At 36.9% G+C, this 17,056-nt stretch overlaps 2 protein-coding genes across 9 annotated transcripts in view; both read right to left on the minus strand.

The window, feature by feature from the left end:
• Positions 1 to 5,112: 5,112 nt before the first annotated feature.
• REP15 (RAB15 effector protein) lies at positions 5,113 to 6,001 on the minus strand. Its single transcript, XM_043967885.1, has one exon. It carries the CDS (start codon positions 5,981 to 5,983, stop codon positions 5,273 to 5,275), a length of 711 nt encoding a protein of 236 aa, XP_043823820.1. The 5' UTR covers positions 5,984 to 6,001; the 3' UTR covers positions 5,113 to 5,272.
• A 2,341-nt stretch (positions 6,002 to 8,342) lies between these two features.
• PPFIBP1 (PPFIA binding protein 1) overlaps positions 8,343 to 17,056 on the minus strand; it is a 239,265-nt gene continuing 230,551 nt past the window's right edge. For all 8 annotated transcript variants that reach the window (XM_043967883.1, XM_043967880.1, XM_043967884.1 and 5 more), the window contains 9 exons: positions 16,222 to 16,372; positions 15,070 to 15,181; positions 14,839 to 14,927; positions 13,174 to 13,296; positions 11,933 to 12,058; positions 10,901 to 11,089; positions 9,702 to 9,881; positions 8,569 to 8,634; positions 8,343 to 8,485 (listed from right to left, as the gene is read on the minus strand). In XM_043967883.1, coding sequence (XP_043823818.1) covers positions 8,399 to 8,485; positions 8,569 to 8,634; positions 9,702 to 9,881; positions 10,901 to 11,089; positions 11,933 to 12,058; positions 13,174 to 13,296; positions 14,839 to 14,927; positions 15,070 to 15,181; positions 16,222 to 16,372 — 1,123 coding nt within the window. In that variant the 3' untranslated portion in view covers positions 8,343 to 8,398. The remainder of the gene's footprint in view (positions 8,486 to 8,568; positions 8,635 to 9,701; positions 9,882 to 10,900; positions 11,090 to 11,932; positions 12,059 to 13,173; positions 13,297 to 14,838; positions 14,928 to 15,069; positions 15,182 to 16,221; positions 16,373 to 17,056) is intronic.

The raw sequence follows: 17,056 nt of genomic DNA on the forward strand, positions 1-17,056 counted from the left end.
CCCTGGGCAAATCACTTAACCCCAATTGCCTCACCCCCCAAAAAAATTGGAATCCAAAAATATTAATAAAAATATTTATTACTTTAAAAAACCAAATAATTTTTTAAAATCCTTGTACCTAGACATGTATACTTTTCTCTTCTGCTTTCTGTAAATTTCTGTTCCTGCTTATGTATTCCAATTTTATATATCCCATTACATATTGCTAAATGTTCTTGGCTCACTGATTTGTGTATGATTAGCTGAGCCTGAGCTCTTGAGAGTAATAAAATCACACTTAACAATCTCTGTCACTGAGTGGATGATTGACAGCAGATACTTTGTATCTCAGTAACTGAGTAAAAGTAATCAAAACTAACTTTTACATAAGACTTTAAGGTTTACAAATCTCTGTACACAGATGATCTCATTTGATTCTGACAATGGCAGGTACTACAGGTACTCATTCTATAGATGAGGAAACTGAGGCTTTAAGAGATTAAGTCATTTGCCCCAGAGAATACATTCAGTATTTGGTCAGAGCTGGGATTTGGATCCTGGACCCTCCTTGCCCTGTGCTCCTTTGTCTGTACCCCATTGTAAGACACTTAATGAAATTCTATGAACTGGTCCCTAAGGCCTATTTCAACTCTAAAATGTCATTTTGATTTATGATTATAATAATAACTAATAGGGCATAATAGAATTAGACTTTAAGGTCAGAAATTGATGCCACTTCCTAGATGTGTGACCTTAGACAAGCGGTAACCTCTATGAGGCTTTTTGCTTTTCAAATGTGTATAGTAGGTTAATAATAGTAACTGCCTTTAGGCAAAGAGTTATGAGGATCAAATGAAATGATACTTACAAAAGTGCTTTGTAAACCCTTTCCACTACAGAAAAAGCACTACAAAAAAGTGGGTATTGAGACTTCTAAAATGATAGTCATTTCTGTTTCAAGGCAACTTTTTATGAACTTTGGCCTTTTTATTGAGGCTTTTAGAGGTTAGCAAGAACTGAAGTCCTTCCTATCATCTCAACATACACTTTCCCTTCCTTTTCATTTTCTATAATGCTAATATATTCACAGTAATCACTGATTATCAGAAACTCCTGGCATATTATAATTTTTATATAACTTTCTCTATATCAGCTCCAACAGCTGGGTCTATATCCAGGATAATAGCTTTAGAGAAGTCTCCTGGGTTGATGTGAAACCCAGTACTGAGAAGGAAGTTGGGATGCCTCTTGACTTTTGGCTTTCTGCAGGTGAGTACATTCCATAACACTTTACTCAGTACTTAAATTTTCTTTATTGCTAAATTCACATACAAATCGTCTCCTTAATTTATTACGCTAGGTCAATTCACTTATTTCCTTCCCCTTTAAGACATTCCTGTCACACCCACACTCCAGGGCCCCACATGCTTCCAAACAAGAAAGATGACTATACTCCCAACAATAAATGAACCTCTCACTCATCAGTAGAAACCCTGCTTTCACTTTCTAAAAGTGCAGATTTGGTCATGCCATTCCACTGGCTCCCTATGGATACTCACCTCTAGGATACAAGATGACTCCTTCTGTTTGGCATTTAAAACTCCTCACATGTGGCTGATTATACCCGTTACTCCCCCCAACCACCACCCCATTATCCACTCTATATTCTCCTTTCTGTTACCCATATACAACATTCTATCTCCCCTTTGTGTACCTTTGTACAATCTGTACTCACACCTCTTGGAACCCTTAGCTCCCTTCAAGGTTCAGCTCAAGTAATATCACCTTCAAGAAGGCTTTCCTGATTGCAGGCTGTTAGAGAAGCTCCCCCTGCCTCTGTTTGTATTAATTTTGTATGGATTCTGTACTGTATTTACTATCCATGAACACAGGCTTCTAGATTTGATGCTAGAGTGGACTTTAGAAGTCATCTATAGGGGCAGCTAGGTGGCACAGTAGATAGAGCACCGGCCCTGGATTCAGAAGGACCTGAGTTTAAATCCAGCCTCAGACACTTGACACTTGCTAGCTGTGTGACCCTGGGCAAGTCACTTAACCCCCATTGCCCTGCCAAAAACAAAACAAAAAAACCCACAACATAAATCATCTATTCCAATTCCATTTTAAAGATGGGAAAACTGAGGCTAAATTATTTATTTAAGTACATACTCTTGTGCTGAACCCCTCTCCCCTACCCCCCATCCCCCCACATATAGTAGCAGAGCTGGGATTTGAGTCTAGGTACTCCAACTCCAAATACATTCCACATTCCAATGTACCATGTTCTTTCCCCACAGTAAAATATAAACTCATCAAATTCCGGGAATGTTTTATCTTTGTATTTGCATCCTTAATACACAGCACCTGTTACACAGCAGGCTCTTCAGTAACTAACAGCTTAATCGATTCACTTCAAAGGATAAAAATGATAATGCCTTTATATTACACTGACAGGATTCAAGATAGCTCAATTATAGCACTAAGAATTTGCCACCAGCAAAAAGAAATAAAAATCTTTACAAGAATATCAAGTTATTTACCACATTTAATAGCCAGTTATTTAAAGTTACTTTAGATGGACGCATGAAATTACTTAAATTGTGGCCTTGTAGATAGGGACATTATTTAAGGAAGGATAACTTCAAGTTATTATTACGCTTCATTGAACATATTTTTTTAAATTTCCCCTTTTAGAGTATGAAGATTATAATAAAATGTACATTATATAATATATAAAACCATAAATCATAAAATGGTATTCAGAATAAATATAATTCAAGATTTTTTTTCAAAAAGAGGCAAAAAGATCTGAGGTCTTGTTAGGTTATTTGTTCATTTGAATGAATCAAGGAGCAGTGATCTGGTATTCAGAAGTAAGACAATACTTAAAGCTCTATAAAAACTTTGGATCGGGAAAAGGACCCACATGTACAAAAATATTTATAGCAGCTCTCTTTGTGGTGGCAAAGAATTGGAAATCAAGGGAATGCCCATCAATTGGAGAATGGCTGAACAAGTTGTCATATATGAATGTAATGGAATACTATTGTGCTATAAGAAATAATGAGCAGGCAGATTTCAGAAAAACCTGGAAAAACTTAAGTGGACAGATGCTGAGTGAAGTGAGCAAAACCAGGAACACATTGTGCACAGTAATAGCAACATTGTGTGATGCTCAACAGTGATAGACTTAGCTCTTCTAAGCAATACAATGATCCAACACAATTCCAAAGAACTCATTATAGAAAATATTCTCCACATCCAGAAAAAAGAACTGTGGATTCTGAATGCAAATTGAACCATACTGTTTCTACTTTTTTTGAGGTTTTCCCTTTTGTTCTGATTCTTCTTTTACAATATGACTAATTCAGAAATATATTTAACATGATTGTACATATTGTGACATTTAAAATCTAATGTGCGATCGCCTTGTTTCTACCCCCAGTTTGGGGGGAGAACTACCTAGGTTTTACTTATAAGCTAGAAACATCAGCACCAGTTTTGGGCATTAAGCATTTATTAAAATATGTTATAGCTTAGGGGCAGCTAGGTGGCGCAGTGGATAGAGCACTGGCTAGAGTCAGGAGTACCTAAGTTCAAATCCAGCCTCAGACACTTAACACTTACTAGCTGTGTGACCCTGGGCAAGTCACTTAACCCCCATTGCCTCACTAAAAACAAAACAAAACAAAACAAATGTATATATATAGCTTAGTAAAGATAGAACACATGGAGTTCAGAAAAAGAAGCCTATCTTCCCTATTGTTCAGACTGGACTCCTTCTCTTTCAGCCACCAACTGGAGGAACAAAAAAGACCAGAGCCAAGAAGCTAGCCTCACTTCCTACTTCCTGTCCCCCTCCCCTGGAAGGGAAGGTCCTTCAAGCTCATTGGTTGAGGGTGGTCTCGTGTTGATGTCGGAGTCCACAGGCTCTGAGAACAACACCCCACTCAGGGTCTGCCAGTGTGGTCTTGATTTAATCAATGTTAAGTAGGCTCTCAGTCAGTCTCACCCAATTCAATCAATTCCAAATCAATCTTCAGGTGGGGCCCCTGGGCGTCTGCCAACTCCCATTATTTTCTCACAATATATAACCTATATCAGATTGCTTTCTGTCTTGGGGAGGGGTGAGAGAATGAAGGAAGAAAAATTTGGAACTAAAAATCTTATGAAAACAAATGTTGAAAATTATCCTTACATGTAATTGAAAAATAATAACTTTTATGATTAAAATTTTTTTATAAAAAATAGAAACTTTGGATCTTGGAGTTCATGTTTAATTCTCAAATTTAAAGTTGTCCTGGCTTATTTATCTTTATAAGAGATCTTGCCATCTGTATTAAGATGATTTTAAAAATTCACATCATTTTGCACACTATAGTTCCCTGAAAAGAACCCAGAACATGGGATCACAGGACCTGAGTTCCAATTCTGTATCTGCTGATAACTACCTCTGTGATCTTGAACAAATAAACCAAGTCTCTCTGGGCCTCGTTTTCCTCATTTGTAAAATAAGGAGGCTAGTCTATATCAAAGCGTCTTAAACTGTGGTTCAAATCCCCATTGGGGGTCACATAACTGAATGTTGTGTGTGTGGGGTGTCACAAAAATTTGGCAACAGTAAAAACTTATATAGACCTATTTTATACACCTATATACCCAGGATCACATAAAAACTTCTTGGGCAAAAAGGGATCAGGAGTGGAAAAAGTTTAAGAAGCCCTGGTCTGGATGCCCTCTAAGGTCTCTTTTAGCTCTAGATTTGTAATTTTATGAGTATTATGGCAATCATTATGAAATGGAATGATTAAGTTTGCATAATAGACACGGGCATCAGACAAATCTCCTCAAAAGGGTACACTCCCGCTTCCCCCAGATCCATTCTTTATGCACTGGGTAGATCATGGTATACAGGGGAAGGAAGCAAGCCTTTGCCCAGTTTTGTGTGGGAACCCAAGTTTTAAAATGGTTTGTGTATTTTTCTTAAGCTCAAACCTGCTCCACCTTCCCCACTCCCAACTAAGGAAGACAATACACACACCTAACAGTTTGGGTAAACACAATCCTAACCTTATTTCAAATAACAGACACACCTTCATTGCAAAGCAAACTTTTAAAGTTGTTTTATTGGTTTCCTAAGCAAATGAACAAAAGTTACATGGAATTATGCAGAGGTTTTTTTTTTCCACCTGAAGGTTTCTTTGTGGCTTCATTAAATAACGCTCTTATGCTTGAAAAGAATAAAATCCTTTGCTTTGACATATCTGCTTGGCTTACTTATCCTATCTAAAATTCAGAGAAAATTAATATAAACCTTGCCCATCTTATTCAGTCTATCACTTTTACACAGGTAGTTTTCTAACAGTTCTTTGGTAGACAGACAGTTCTTTGTGTTTAAGATAAAATATTTGACAGCCTTTTCTCCTGACAGGAAGTTCTGAATTTTCTCATTTTTAATACTGTCCAAGAGAACTCCTCTGATGTCTTTAGGCTTTCCTGGAACACCAAAGATGATAAGTAAACCCAGACAGTCCTCACCTATCAAATCACAGAATTCTTCCATCTTCTCAAACCGATTTCCCCCCCTCGAACGCACATCTACTGCCGCTTCCTTGCTGAGCAGGTCACAGGGATTGGATTCGATATGGAGGGCTGTGGACATCTGTAAAGTCTGTACAGCCAGCTGGAATAGGATTTCTTTATGAGGTCCCCAGAAGGTCCAGATCCAATCAGCCCCAAACAACAAGGCCTGATTCTTGGTCATTTTATTGGTAGTAATCTTCTCATCCATTCCATTTTCGTGGCAGAAACTAATAAAATGAATTAAAAAGATCTCATTCAGTGTGTTGGAATCTGGGGACAGTTTGCTTTGAGGATCTTCAAATCCAAGATAGTCCTTCAGTTTCTGAGCAGCATAGACCACAGCTCGACTGAAAATGTCACACACAGCAATGAGATCAGGCTTGTCCTGCTGAGTCACTTCTTGGGATGGTTTTTGGCCCATCTTCTTTGCAACCTCTACGACAACTTCCAAAACGCCCAGAATGAGATGCCGTCAGGATAGATTCCTTTTCACAAAATAAAGTTTTGTGGATGGTAGTGAAGTTGCACCAGTCATTGTACATGGTCATCTCCGTTTTCCAGCCCTGAAGCACTAACTATATAGCCAGGAACAGGTAGATAAATTATGCTTCCTAGTTTGTCAGCTGGGTGTGTTCTGTTTGGACTGACTCAGACTGGTTTCACAAGGCTTGGTAACTAACAACCACACAAAGCATCCAGTCTTCCCTAAAATCCTACACTTCGCTTTTTTTTTTTTTTTAACTTTATATGCTCAATATTTGCTTCCTAAACAGTTTCAAATTTTGAGTTGAATTCAAATTAGCACCTTAATTCCTTTTCCATCCTTCCTTTCATAGTACCTCTTTTTGCTTCCTAGAAATTGCAGGTGATGCCAATGAGTTTATTTTTCATATTTCTACCCCCTCACGCTCTTGACACCCACCATCAGTCCAGGTGCCTACATTCTTTTTATTACAAGCAGTAAAACATCCCAAGTCATAGTCTCACATTTCTATTTTTTGGCATGTATTCTATGTCTCTACAGCTGTCACAAAATAAGTCTTGTAAGCTAAAAAAAAAAAGACTATAAGAATTGGAATACATTGAAATTTCCAATTTACTTTTTTATTTGCTTTTACATAGAAATACCCAGTAGTGCATGTTGTCATAATTTTTTTAAAAACAGTGTCATAAAAAATAGCTAGATTGTACTAAATGAAGATAATTTGGCATTTATATCATTCTCCAGATATTATTATTTAGGATCAAAACAGGAAGTTGGTAATACGCAAAATGCACGGCCATTTGTATTTATATTAAAATGTGAACACAGTACATTAATAACGGTGTCTGGTGCCATTATCAAATTATGAGTGGTAGGGTTAAAGGTAGCATAATAATATTCTAATCATCTCACGTAGTTATAAATAAATAATCTAAAACTACAAGATCTAGGAAGAATCTCCTAGTGAAAATGACAATTTTATGTCTCTGATATTTAAATAAAATTTACAATTTATGTATCCTAATAGTATTTATGAACTCCCTTAAAATTCTGGAGCAGGACTATTTCCCAAGTTGTCCTACAAAATAAAGGAGCAAATGTGTACTCATTAGCATGTCAATATATGTACATACATTAATGGTTCAAAATTTTTCCAAAACTTAACAGCTTAGGTTCCATTTAACATCACAAAACTGGCATCTCAAACTACTTTTCCAGTATAATATAAAACTGATTGGATAGACTTCTATTTTGGAATAAAACTCCAGGGAAGTTGTCTGTTTTAAAAGCTCCATTCATTGGTAGCAGGAAGGGTTTACAAGTAAAATAGACTTGGCCACCTACTGATAATATGTTTACAGAAGGAAAATAAAGAGTGTAATACTATGAAGTTTTCTGTGTTTTTTAAATTTTGAAATTCTTTCTAAATAAACCGTTTGGAATAATAATAATTTTAAAAAAGCTATTCTAGTTGCAGAATAAAAAATATCCCTATAATTCTTTTCAGGTAAAAGAATCCTGGATTTGAAGTCAGAGTCTGAAATAGGGTAATATTCCAACCCAGGGTAGAAAAATAATTCTTGGGGATTTCAGATTTTCTAACTTAACATATAACTAATTTTGTCACAATGGTCAACACTGTCAGCATTTGGTAAGATAAGAAAGTCCCGAGTTCAAAAAGTCTAATCTTTCCAGGAACCAGCTGGTACATAGGCAAATGGCAATCAACACTTGTTTAAAAAACAATAACAACAATCTTTTCATTATCTTCCTATGTTGTAAAATAAAAGTTCTGTTGGTTATGATTTAATATATTTAAGTGTGTATACATGCTTTAGAAAAATGTACAAAAATAAGACAGCAATAGTAAAAAGGCATGTAAGGACAGAACTGTGACATTCAGGCAAACACATTTCATATTTAAGGAATTTTATGTATTGATGAAATCTGTAAGTGATCACTTAATTTTTGTCTAAAAAAGTCACAGTAAATGAAACAGAATACTTTACTTAATAGTTCATTTTTCTTTCAAAGTCTTCTGTTAATGTGAAGAGGAATAATATAGTAACATCATTTAAAAAGCAATACTTTAAATATGACACAGAATTGTACATTAAATAGAGTAAAAACCATTATACTACCACTCAACAGTGTTTCATTGTTCATGGCAACTTCAGAATAGGCACCTGCCCAACCCCCTCCCTTGTCCCTTCGGGGGAAAAAAAAATCACTTCTTAAACAAGTAGAAGTGAGCACAATAGAATGAACAATCTGTAGCCCAGCACACCTCCTGAAGGTGTTTCTGAAACAGGACAGAAAAGAGGACTCCTAATGGGGACCCAGCTGTAACTGTCACACATTGGAGTCTTCATCCGTAATGCTAGCACTAGGAGAACGTGTGGCAAAGTCTTTAAACATGTCATCTTCTTTTAACATGTGCTGGAAAACAAAGAACAAGAGTCACACATATTGTGAATCAAAAGCTGAATCCAGGCTATCCGAAAGGCCTATTAGATACTTACTGTTAAATTGTTGATGCCTTCTGAAAATGCCCCAATTTGCCTTACTGTTCCTTCTGAATCTTCCATCTGCATGAAATAAATCGTCAGAGGCAGATGGATTTCAGAAAAATGCAGCAATTACCAACAATCTAACTAGTAATACCACATATTATACCTACTGAATAAGTATGGCTATGACAATAAACTTGGGTCCAGAGGAGATTGTAGTAATATCAAATGGGGCAAACCCAACCTCCATACACAAGTATTTTCTCCCAGAATTAATCTACAGCGAGCAATCACTTCTTTAAACATCTGCATGCACACATAGAATTAGTATCTTAAGAAGAGCTTTAAATATAGTCAAGTACCCAGCACTTAGCCCAGTGCCAGGCACAAAGTAGGCACTTAATAAACGTTTAACGTTGGCTAACTGTTAACCAGCTCCATATAGGTAGAGCAGGAAGAGGAGGAAATGGACTTAAACAGTATCCACAACGATATAAATGAGATATAAGGAAGAATATATAATAAAAGATTTGTATGAAATGTATCAATAAATAAGAAAAGTCAAGAAGATTAGAATGATGGGCCTCTCGGCTCACTGTTCTATTGTTTTTCTTTGACAAAGGTACCAAAAGATTAACTTTTGGTTGAGTGAACATGATTTCCTTTCAATCTGAAAAGGTCATGGACATACCCTGAATATCTCTGGCTTTTCTTACTATCTATTCATATGATGATGAAGATGAAAGCATTTATGGTTCCTACTATGTTCTAGGCACTATACTAAGCGATTTACAAATATCTTATTTGACCCTCACAACCATCCCCGTTTTCTAGCTGAACTGAGGTACACAGGTTAAGTGATTTCCCCAAGGACACACAGGTGTGTCCTTTAGCAAGATGTGAACTCAGGTCTTCTGACGCTGGGCCCAATGCTCTACCTAGTAGCTGTCATGTTATTCAGATGGAGAGAATAAATGACATTTGTGCTGGGAATCATACTTGTGAATAGTATTACTACGATCTATGATTATAACATTATGTTATCATGTTATTAACATGCTCTAATCAAAACATAAATATCATTATAACTTCTTATCTTAGAACTCACAGGCTGGTTAGTAACAACAATTCACAATCTCATTTACCTGTTCTAGTCGGTCCAAATCGTCGTCATCATAAAGACCAATGTCCAAACCAGAACTATATCCTTTCTTGGCTGCATTTCTTGATGCCTGTCCCAGTTCCATTGGGCATATATATTCCTCCATATCTTCTTGTTTCTTTTTTCTTAGATTCCCAAAATTGCTAAAGGTGAGTTTCTTTGGCTTTAAAAGAAAAATGTGAAACTAGTAAAATCACTTAGGGGCTCACGAGAGCTGATACATTCATTATTTAATTATGAGCGATTTACAGAGAAGAAAATTGATGATTAAATCTGGGCCCAATAAAGGAATGACTGAAGTCCCTAACTTCATGCACCTAAAGTTGTCTTAAATCTCCTGACACTTAGGTCAGATCCCTACTTTGCCCATGTCTGTCTATCTCTTTTTTACTTTGGACGGTGAGGACCAAGATGGGTCTGTCATTAGATCTTTATCTCCATTTAAGCTTAGTAAAATACCTTGTTTGGAAAATAAGAGAAAGAAATGGCCTGAATCGACAAGAATCTGATATCATTTAAGAATCTACCTAAGGTGGCAGACCTCCCTGATATAGTTCTTTAGCCTATATATTTTTTAGCCTTCCTTCAATATAAATGCATTGTTTCATTTTTCAGGTGCCTCTTGAAACCTTACAGTCCATTAGGCAGCTGCTGTTCAATAAGGAAACACCCTCCTTATCTTCTGGATACGGCCACAGAAGAGACTAGAAACCCTCTAATACTTTGTTCTAGGCTATACAGTATCCTCATTAACAATACAGTGTTTATAATTAAAGCTTGCACACTATAATTCTGGTGAAATAACAAAGGTTTAATCGACTAAGATCCCTTACATCAGGGCTTCGTAAACTTTTTCCATTCGCAACCCCTTTTTGCCCAAGTCATTTTAATGTGACCCCAGGTATACAGGTATATAAAATAGGTATAACTAACTTTTTGCTGTTGCCAAATTTTTCACAACCCTCACATTCAGTTATGACCTACAGTTTAAGAAGCTTTGCCTTGGATTGGTAATTCACATATGTCAAACAGTATTCTATGTGTTATTTAGGTCAGTCAGTTACAGACTAACATTCTCTTCTCTGATGAAAGGAGTATGCCCTATGAACAGGATGCCCTAATGTGATTCCAGGTAGAATATTGGTTGCTTACACACACTCAGTGGTGGGAACCTAAACTTACTTTCACTTTGGCGGTGGCTGTTAGAAGCACATAATCTGATGACTCCATCACTTCACGCTTCTGACGTTGAGCCTCAACACCAATCAATAAGTTGAAATGGGTGGCCAGATGTCGTCTCAACAGTGTTTTATTTGATGGAATGTTTAACAACTGAGCCATTGTTTCAACATTAAAACGAGGCTCCAGAACCTGTAAGCAAATTTTTGTCAATGACACTAAAAACCAACATTCAAGGTGCAACATCTGTCTTTACATATCGGTAGATAAGCTTTCAAATACAGCAAAGATTATTACATGGAGAATGGTGGCTAGGTATTATCCAGATCTATATAGGACAGGAAAAGGATGTAAAGTCTATTCAAAATTATGTAAATTAGCTATAAAGAAGTTATCTTTAGAGTAAAAAATTGTTACCCACTAAGATGTAACAATAAGGAAATTTATAACTGAGAACTGTAATCAAATCAAGGCTACCATTCCTTCTGGAAAGGACACTGTTCTACTCACTTTCCCTGTGACTTTTCAGATCAAAACATCATTCCTTGGTCCCATAATACTCCAAGGAGATAAAGGTAAAAGACAGAAAAGTCAGCACAATCTCTGATATGTGGACAGGGCCTGTCAGGGCCATGCAGGGGACAGAGTCAGCTTGTGCAAGGAGAGATGGCAGATTCCCTCTCCTTGGAGGTCTTCACTCAGATGGCACTTGTTAGGTCTGGGATAGTGGGGTATGGATGCCTTCAGTATATGGTGGTTTGGACTAGACTCAGGACCCTTCAAACTCTTGGGATTCTATGATTCTTCCATGAAGATCTCTAAAAATTGAACCTGTCTGAGATGAGTAGTTATATTTTTCCCTAATAGCAGTTGGCATGGACCAAGTGATTTTAAATACTATGAGGATTAATGTTAGCAAACTGATAGCATTCTATTGATTCAAAACACAGGAAATAAATATATGCTATGTCTAACTTTTTAATTGTCTAGTGCTTGTGTTCATCAAATACATTTTAGATTGAAACACAGCTTTACCATGAGTCCACCATGCACACCACTCCCTCTCAAATTTGGTGCATACTCTGCTAAATCTACAGAACGTAGCCATTCCATCACTCGATGATTGGTCCATTGAGAAACTTCCGAGGGAGTGATATTATTCTGTGGGAACAAACAACAGTTGATATTTTTAGTTGTTGACATAAAGGTTCCAGCCTTAATTAACTCTTGCTATTTTGTCAATAATTCCCCACCCTGTCTATACTATCAAATCTCCACATCCAGACACACACCCTCTATGGATTGCAAATATTCTTGCTACTTATAACAAAGACTGAAGTAGTAGTCTTTTAAAGACATAGATAATTTAAATTCTCTTCACTAAAAATTATACATATATTTACATACTTTTTCATATACATGTATATTTCACATTATTTCATTTCTCATATGCACATCCCATATCTGTGTATAAGATTACCATTATTATTAAAACATCACCATTATTATTAAACACATTGCTTTATTGGAAAAGAAATTGCCCAATATTGCCTAAGTCTCCTGACTCCCTAGTTCAGCATTCTAAAAGCAGAAAGTTGTTGTTGTTGGGGGGGGGGGAGGGAGACTCAATTTCCTCATCTGTAAAGTAAGAATGGGTTTAGATAATCTACAAGCTCTCTTCCAGCTTTAAAATCTATGACAGGCTATGATCTGTTCCAAAGAACAGATTTAAAAAAAAAAATATATCATCATGGGGGCAGCTAGGTGGCGCAGTGGATAGAGCACTGGCCCTGGATTCAGGAGTACCTGAGTTCAAATCCGGCCTCAGACACTTGACACTTACTAGCTGTGTGACCCTGGGCAAGTCACTTAACCCCAATTGCCTCACTTAAAAAAAAATATCATCATGGAAAAGAGTAGTATAAAAACATAGATTCAGAGCCAGAAGGCACATCAAAGGTGATCTTACCCAATCTCTTCATTTTATAGATGAGGAAATGGAGGTCCAGAAAAATTAAACCATGTGTGATGTAGGTATTAAGTAAGAAGCATGGTCCTCTAACTTCAAATCCAGTATATATGGAGTTGAGAAAATGAGAAAACTATGTTGTTGTTGTTGTTGTTGTTTCCTTATAAGCTTTGAGAGGGCAAATATATTAGGTTTTTGTAGTTACTTTTTTACAGCTATTTTTTTAATGAGTGCATAGGCATTCAGATATCTGGTAAGTACAAGTAGATTTTTGTTATGTGCTGTCCGCTTTAATAACAAATGTTACCTCATCTGATGGTCGCCTCCGTAGACAGTTGGGTTCAAAGTTATTTATCCTTAGAACCTGGATGGCTCTTTTGATACTAAGATGGTGTAGCACACTAACAACCTTCAAAGACAACAAATCATCCTTGGAGGAGAAAAAAGGAAGAAATACTTAGCACGCTGGATTATAATAAGAATTTTTCCTTTATCAGGAAACAGGCTTTAAAAAGTAAAATTCTCTATAAGTCTCACAAAATGAAGTTGGCCAAGTTAGTGGAGTAACCACAGCTAAATTTCCAAAGTCTCTAAGTACCAACAATCTTTTGACAAAGCATCTATTAACTACTATTGAAGGCAACCACACTATCTTCCCCCCTCCTCCCCAAGAAAAAAAATACTCAGGGAAAGATCAGATGAGAGGCATTTTTTAACTAGAAGAGAAAAGGAAGATTCCAATAGCTATTGCTTTTCCATGAAAATTCCCTAAACTTTCAGCTATTTGCCACCTCCCATTCAATCCACAAGAAAGTAGTTGAAGAATTTGGCCCTAATCTTTCATGTCAGGCTTTGAAACAGTTTTAGAAATACAGTACTAAGTAGGGTAAAGACTTTGGGGATATCAAAATCTCTTCTTCATTAATTAATCAATGAATCGCTGGATCATAACACTTTGCAAATCTTAAAGATGTGTGCAAATGCTAGTGGTGGTGGTGGTGATGATTGGGTAGAGTTCTAAAATGCCACAGAAAAGACTTTATTTCAGGGAAGGTAATTTTGAAGGCAGTGCTAAAATAAGCTCTGGACCCACCCCAAACACCTGCAGTATGTGAAAAAGGAAAAAAAAAAAAGCCATGCTAGGCACACCTTACTGATAACAGGTGATAAGAAGAGGAAAATAAGTTTTTTAACTGCCTCAGGGTTGTTAAATTTTAAAAGGAAAAAAAAAAGGAGGAGGCATGGAACATTGGTAACTATTTTCAATTTCTGTGGTTGTCAGTGAAGGAGATTTTAGCTTTAACTAGATAAGTTTTCTTGAAAGACAGTATCTTGATATAAGGGTATAAAAACACATTTAGCGTGTTACTAGTCAAAGACTTTGTGGCAAGATGTTATAACTTATGCCCTTATTTCTATTTTGCTAAATGCTGTCAGAAAGATGTAAGGCAAGGAAAGGAAGTACATTTGTTATCCTTAGATATCACTCAGACTTGATAAGATGTGATTCTTGAACAGATTATAAGAAGGAAATGGTATATATTATTCAAAAGCAGCAGACTGGAAAAAGAGATCAGTAAAGTAACATTATACATTAAAAACTCCCAGTGAGTAAATTCTTCAACCTAAAATTTTACAAAGAGAATTCTACAGGGTTCAAGGAGAGGTGTGCCACTCTCAGGAACAAAATTCTGAATACAAAAACTTCTAAGAGAGAATTAAAAAGGGGGAAGTTGTCTAAAAAGTCATGGGAGTGAAGAAAACTCATCAACCAATTAAGATTTCTAAAAGATACAAGGAAAATGGAAACAAGGGTAGGTCCCAATATAAATGCAAAAGACTAAGATGATTTTGTGAGAATGTCAGGAATGCTGAAGCCTAGAAAAAACAGAGTCCTATCATGAATGGCATCATAAGTGGGACAAAATGGGTTTTGACAGCTTTGCTGGTGGCAAAAGGAAGAATTACTTACCACAGTCATATAATGTAGCATCCGACCATCTACCCTTCCTTCATCAAACTGGGTCTTATATTGGGGAAGACCAATGTCATCCAACCACCCTAAAACAAACAAACCAATACTATTAGTTCTAACTCACAAAACTATGCGATATTTATTAAGGATTTATATAACAAAATCTATTTTCCTGCAATTCAAGAAACAAAATTAGCAGGAGCTTTTATAAGAATCATAAAATCTTACTGGTAACCCAGTTGAAATCCAGCTTTCCATGATTAGTTTCCTCTTCAGATCCCAGGGCTTGCAGAGCTAGCTGTAGCTTCTTTCGATGAAGCGAATGTTTAATTCCTAGTTCCTAGAAGAATAAACAGACAAATTTACTTCACAGTTCTAGCGGCAAGAATTGGCTGTTTTTGACAAAGAATGAAAATTCATTTTCCCCAAAGTTTTCAAAATCCCAGACCTACACAGAATCAGGAAAGAAACTCAGTCTTGCAGGCTGATTAGAACATGTAGCTCAGTCCTTGAGAATATATTTTGTAAAACCACACCCACCAGAATTAGAGTACTTTGGATGTTCACTTATATATAGGTCTCCTTTACAGAGCAGGGCCTATAGTGCCTGTTATGGGAATTTACCTCATTATTTTATTCAAAATATCAACACTTCCAATCTGTGATTTCATTGGTAAGGGTACTCTCTCTACCTATGCAGATTACAACTAATCTGTGCCTTAGTAGATGGTTTTGTGAGTTATTCTAACAAAAAAAAAAATTCAGCACCTTGTAGCCAACTTTCTGGTCATAGACATTTATGGAAATCGCTAGGTAGGAGAGGATGATCTTCATATAACAATCTTACGCACTGTTGCTGAGCACATAGAAAAAAACCTTTCTTGCTTGGAAGGACCTGCCAAAGTTTGCACTTCACTGGCGAAGCCTTTCAAGAATGCAGGCTCACCACATACCACAAGATATGTCTAATTAATGGAGCCTGAATCTGAAGCATGGATCCCAATTACAAGGTGCTGTTGAGAGATGACTATAGGTAAGGCAGGGTGACTGGGAGTAGGGGTGAGGAAGGGGCTATAATCAGGAGACTAGATTATTATGGTCATGCCATTATTTAACATTTCATGCCCATGCTGGTCTATATCCCCTTTATGGTACCTTAAAAATTTAGTCTTTACTCTCAGAGACATGAGATGAATAAGGAACACTACCCACAGGCTTACTCAGAAAACTTTAGGCTTCCCCCTTTTCTTATCTCTGTTCTAGAACATGAAACTTTTTTTTCCTGGGGCAATTGGGGTTAAGTGACTTGTCCAGGGTCACCTTTTTTTTTTTAAATCAAAGAATAATTTAGCTAAGCAAAATAAAATAAAAAACCTTCACCTTTTCCAGATCTTGCTGAGAAGCCTGCAAGAGAGTTTGCCCAGATGCAATCCAGTGTTTGCCTGAATTCATGTATGAACCTAATCCTTGGTCCAGGAGCCAGTTGCAAACCTGCTCTTTTGTCCATTTGGCAAATGGCATATCCAAGTCACTAAAAGGAAAATGAAAATATTACAAATTTAAAAGATTCAGATTTATATTTTCACAATGAGCAATATCTTTGTTGATCAACTGGAATCCCTTTAGTCAATCCCCTACTGGCCAAGCAAAGAACAAAATGTGATTCATTCTTTGGGAAGGAAGTGGACCAGCAGAATTAAAAGTTGCCTCTCCTCAGGCCACACCATTTACTTAAATCTGAAGCAATATAGGCTAAAAGGAAAGTTTCCATCATGGTTTAGCCAAAGACAAGGTTTAAAAAAGCAATCAAGGGGCAGCTAGGTGGCGCAGTGGATAAAGCACCAGCCCTGGATTCAGGAGTACCTGAGTTCAAATCCGGCCTCAGACACTTGACACTTACTAGCTGTGTGACCCTGGGCAAGTCACTTAATCCCCATTGCCCCACAAAACAAAACAAAACAAAAAAAAGCAATCAAGCAAACAGGTGGTACTTTTTTTTTTTTTTAAGTGAGGCAGTTGGGGTTAAGTGACTTGCCCAGGGTCACACAGCTAGTAAGTGTTAAGTGTCTGAGACCAGATTTGAACTCAGGTACTCCTGACTCCAGGGCCAGTGTTCTATCCACTGTGCCACCTAGCTGCCCCTGGGTGGTACTTTCTTAATCCCTCCCATTTCTTGTTTGAGTTTTACCAAGAGGAACATATCCCTCAGAAGACT

The sequence above is a fragment of the Dromiciops gliroides genome, chromosome 5 (genome assembly GCF_019393635.1).
Source record: "Dromiciops gliroides isolate mDroGli1 chromosome 5, mDroGli1.pri, whole genome shotgun sequence".
Taxonomy (NCBI): domain Eukaryota; kingdom Metazoa; phylum Chordata; class Mammalia; order Microbiotheria; family Microbiotheriidae; genus Dromiciops; species Dromiciops gliroides.